Below are 4,722 nucleotides of genomic sequence, written 5' to 3'. Positions count from 1 at the left end.
CCAAGCCCATTTTTAGAAAATGAAATTGGACTTTTCTGGGGGATTATTTTCAGTCAAATTAAAATGTTTGTTGATGCTGAAAATATAAGTTAGTTAGGACTGTGAAAGAAATGGACTTGTGCTGTATCCTGTGTTAGCTGACATCATCACATTAGTAAAACTCTTTCTAGAAGACAGTGTCTGCTTAAAAGTCCCCCTGCAACTGTACAGAAGTTGAGAGGCAAGAGTAAACTGATGATAGTGGCTGCACACTAACAAGCTTCCAGGGCAAAGTCACTGAGTGTGGAGGCCCATGGCAGGAAGGAAGATTCCTGGAGGTTTAGTAGAGGCTGCTCAGGGCTGTGGGTGATGAAACTCATTCAGAACATTGACACGTGCCTCTCTGAATGCTGATTGGAGCAGGAAATCAGGGAGCAATTTCAGGATGACAAAGTGAGAAGATACAGACGTGCTGTGTCATGGAGCCACTTGCATGTGTCCTGTCACACCACAGGGCCCAGTGGTCCTCCAATGCCCAGTGAAATGGGGAGGCTTTTGGTCACCAGCTGAAGTTAGTCTCTGGTCACCGTGAGGGTGGAAGCTTGCAGAGTGCCTACACACCCTGTCTCTTCAACCTGGCACTGCCCAGAGCACCCTCCACCTTTTCCTGTGTCCTAATCCTGGAGCACTCACCTATCACCCTACTCTAAATGCCAACACCATAGTTGAAACCCTCACCAGATGCCTGAAGCTTAACCCATCCCTAATGCTGAAGCCACCCTCCCCACATCTTCAACCCTTCTCCAAAATGGTTCCTAAAGAGCTACAATGAGGGCAGGGATTGTGAAGGAAAGGCCAGGGAGATGAGGTCTGGGGCAAGAGGAAGAAGGTGGCATTGCTGGTGATGATACTTCTGCTGGAGGAAGCTGGTTGGTGAGGAGCAACATTGTGAAGTGCTTGAGATGCCTGAGAGCTTCATCCAAGAGGGAAGGGACCGTGGGGAAGGACAAGGAAGCAGACCATGAAAGGGACAGCACTTGATCCCTACTCTTGACATGCCAGCCTTGATCTTGGCCCTTCCTTCTAGCCCTAACCCAATCCCCTAAGCCACAAAGCTGAGCAGCCCTGAAATCACTTTCAAGAAGCACTAAGCAGAAACACAAATCCTCACCCTGAGCCTCACCCAAACTGTAAAGGGGGATCCCTGACCCTTAGCCCTGTGAGGTCATTGAACCCTTGGAGGAGAAAGGTGAGGTGGCATCTATCTTTGAAGGGCTTGTAGGACACAAGGGGAGTGGTGGGTGGGGAAGGGACTTGTATTTCATCTGTGCCTCAGAATCTGAATAGTGACAGCCTGATTGCAGAAAGCTCATGTCTTGGGTTGTGACATTGCTTCTTCCTGACATCTCACAGGATGGGTCACTCTTGCAGGTTCTCCTCCTGCTGGTGGATTTCAACCACCTTGTAAAAGGAGAGTGGGGACTGGTAGCAATCCAGGAGTATCCTGGGTTTCATCAAAGATGACTCCTGAGGTAACAGACCTACCAGAGAGTAGATTTATTGGTTACCAGTAGGACCCCCAAGGAAACTGCCCTCAGCACCAAAGAGGCAGAGAAGAGCTGGCAGATGTTTTAAGATGCTGTTGTGGTTTTACCCCAGCTGAGGGCCAAGATCCACGTAGCTGCCTGCTCCTTAAAGGAAAAGAGCAGGGAAAGAGGGAAGAGGGGGTGGGGGCGTGGGTGTGTGTGAGAGGCAGGGGAAGGGAAAAGGAAGGGGCAAATAACCCCAAAACCAAGAAACTAAGAGGCCCGTGGGTTGGGATAAGGATAGTTTACTAAGATAGCAGAAAGATAAAATATAACAATGCTGACAGGACTTTAGAGCAAAAATATATGAAGCTGTTGATACACAATGCAGTTTCTCACTGAACCCACAGCTCAGGCCGTGCCACCCAGAGCCGTCCCAGAACCCGACCGTCCCACAAGAACCGCGCGTCCCGGAGCCACCCCAGGCCTTCCTCCTGTCAGCCCCCGATATCCTGGGCAGGATGTAATTGGCCTGGAATACTCTCTTTGGTCAGCTCGGTCACCTGTCCTGGCTTTGCCCCTCCTTTCCCATGAATAGAGAAATACGAAGAGCTGAGAAAGTCCTTGACTGTCTGACAGCAACTAAAACCATCAGGGTGTTACCAGCACTGCTTTCATTTTAACTCTCAAACACAGCATTCCGTCCGCTGCTACAAAAGAAGTTAACTCCATCCTGACCAAAACCAGGACAGCTATATAACACTGTGCCACTCACTAATAAACGCCATTTGCCGTCCACCACATTGGTGTCTGTGAGCTGATGGACCGTGAGGCCAGAGTGTGGCGTCGTTGCCGTTCCTGAACTGGGTTGCCACGCCACAAAAGGCAACAGGAGGCTCAAGGTCAGTCTCTGGGGTTTTGGAGTCGGGGCTACAGAGGATCCAGACACTCTAACAGAAAGGTAAATACTGGCAGCACATGAAGGGGTTTGAGCCGCTTCAGAAGTGATTGGGACTGAAGCCCAGCTCCTCCTGGCACCCAACTGCCAGTGCTGGGCTGGATGTTCAAAGGGAAAGCCCCTCCTACACAGCATGCCACTCATGCTACGTGGAGCAAGTGGGTCACACTTATCACACATCGGGATTGAATAAGAAACCCCAATCACCCAGGAACCCTGGAAGTGATCCCAGACTGGCCAGAGGGAAAGATTTTGGAGTATTACCAGAGGAACAGGTGACACGTGCTGAAGAGGCTTCAGTGTACACTGAACTTGCAGAAAATGAGAAGAAAAATGCCCTGTTCACCAATGGGTCCTGTCACATTTCTGGTAAACATCAGAGGTGGAAGGCTGCTGTATGGAGTCCTACACAACCAGTTGCAGAAGCTGCCTATGGAGAAGGGAAATCCTGTCAGTTTGCAGAGGTGAAAGCCATCCAGCTGGCTTTAGACATTGTCAAAGGAGAAAAAAGGCCAAATATTACATATTTCTCTATACTATTTCCTGGATGGTGGTCCAGGGTAGATGGTCTAAATAATAAATGATGTTATGAACCTCCCCAGTACTCTGAAAACGTAAGATCTGGGCATGGTGTAGATGGTGTGGAAACAGGAGTGGATAATGTCCTGGTTGTGGCCAGGCCAGGCTCACCTCCCCAAGCAGCCAGCACAGCTGTGCTGAGTTTGCCTGGGCTGTTTTCCACACCACCTGACATCACTTCCCCATCAAAGGGGCTGGCTGAGGAGGGGTGGTCATGGCATGCTACAGCACTCTGTTATTGTTGGGTTTGTAATGTACTCTCTGTGCTATACATGGGTGTGAGTGCAATTGGGGCTGTTATTGTTCCCCTTTTTTATGGTTCTTTTGTCAGTAAACTGTCCTTATCCCAACCCACAGAGGCTCTGTCTGTTTTCAGGGAGACCTTATGCAAAGAGAGCACAGGTCTGGGTCACACAAGTTCAGGAGAAGCTGCATTAGGAATGGGATTATAGATTACACAGACTAGAAGGAAAAATACTTCCACAACATGGTGCAGTTTATTGCTGCTTAGAAACACCAGACACACTAGTAATCAGTTTCCACAAAGTATCTTTGAGCTCCTGGTTCCTCATGCTGTAGATGAGGGGGTTCACTGCTGGTGGAACCACCGAGTAAAGAAATGCCACTACCATATCCAGCACAAGGGAGGAGATGGAGGGGGGCTTCAGGTAGGCAAATAGGACACTGATGACAAACAGGGAGACCACGGCCAGGTGAGGAATGCAGGTGGAAAAGGCTTTGTGCCGTCCCTGCTGCGAGGGGATCCTCAGCACAGCCCTGAAGATCTGCACATAGGACACCACAATGAACACAAAACACCCAAAACCTGAACAGACACTGACCACAATGAGTCCAATTTCCCTGAGGTAGGCATCTGAGCAGGAGAGCTTGAGGATCTGGGGGATTTCACAGAAGAACTGGTCAATGACATTGCCCTTGCAGAGTGGGAGTGAAAATGTATTGGCTGTGTGCAGCAGAGAATAGAGAAACCCACTGGCCCAGGCAGTTGCTGCCATGTGGACACAAGCTCTGCTGCCCAGGAGGGTCCCGTAGTGCAGGGGCTGGCAGATGGCAACGTAGCGGTCATAGGCCATGACAGTGAGAATATAGTACTCTGTGACAATCAAAAATAAAAAGAAAAAGAGTTGAGCCACACATCCTGTGTAGGAAATGGCCCTGGTGTCCCAAAAGGCATTGGCCATGGATTTGGGAATTGTGGTGGAGATGCAGCCAAGGTCAGTAACAGCGAGGTTGAGGAGGAAGAAGTACATGGGGGTGTGGAGGTGGTGGTCACAGGATATGGTGATGATGATGAGGCCATTTCCCAGGAGAGCAGCCAGGTAGATGCCCAGGAAGAGGCAGAAGTGCAGGAGCTGCAGCTCCTGTGTGTCTGCAAAGGCCAGGAGGAGGAACTGGCTGATGGAGCTGCTGTTGGACATCTGCTGCCATCAACCGTGGAGAGCTGTCAAAGGAGGAAAAAGGATAATTTACTGATCTCGTCCTTGAGGAAAGCCTCTTTCAATTCACATTGACTCTCTGTATTAAGGAGGACTTCTGACAGGTCCCTTTTTTGGAGGTCTTTTTTGTGCTGGACTGAGTGTTCCACTGCTGGGAGGAGGGTTGGCTGTGGGCTGTGGAGAACTCAGTCCTGCCTTGCAGCAGTCAGTAAATAGAAGGATG

The 4,722-nt window shown here is 49.8% G+C and overlaps 1 protein-coding gene across 1 annotated transcript; it reads right to left on the bottom strand.

Annotated features, from left to right (window-relative positions):
- Window positions 1–3,539: 3,539 nt before the first annotated feature.
- LOC311201413 (olfactory receptor 14C36-like) lies at window positions 3,540–4,481 on the bottom strand (the record flags this gene model as incomplete). Its single annotated transcript, XM_084275802.1, has 1 exon — window positions 3,540–4,481. The coding sequence occupies one exon, from the start codon at window positions 4,479–4,481 to the stop codon at window positions 3,540–3,542; it is 942 nt and encodes a 313-aa protein (XP_084131928.1).
- Between the last annotated feature and the right edge of the window lie 241 nt (window positions 4,482–4,722).

The sequence above is a fragment of the Gallinula chloropus genome, assembly GCF_964237585.1.
Source record: "Gallinula chloropus genome assembly, chromosome: 27".
NCBI classification, from domain to species: Eukaryota; Metazoa; Chordata; class Aves; order Gruiformes; family Rallidae; genus Gallinula; species Gallinula chloropus.
The sequence above is the reverse complement of the archived record's forward strand: the minus strand, read 5'-3'. Positions and strand labels throughout refer to the sequence as shown.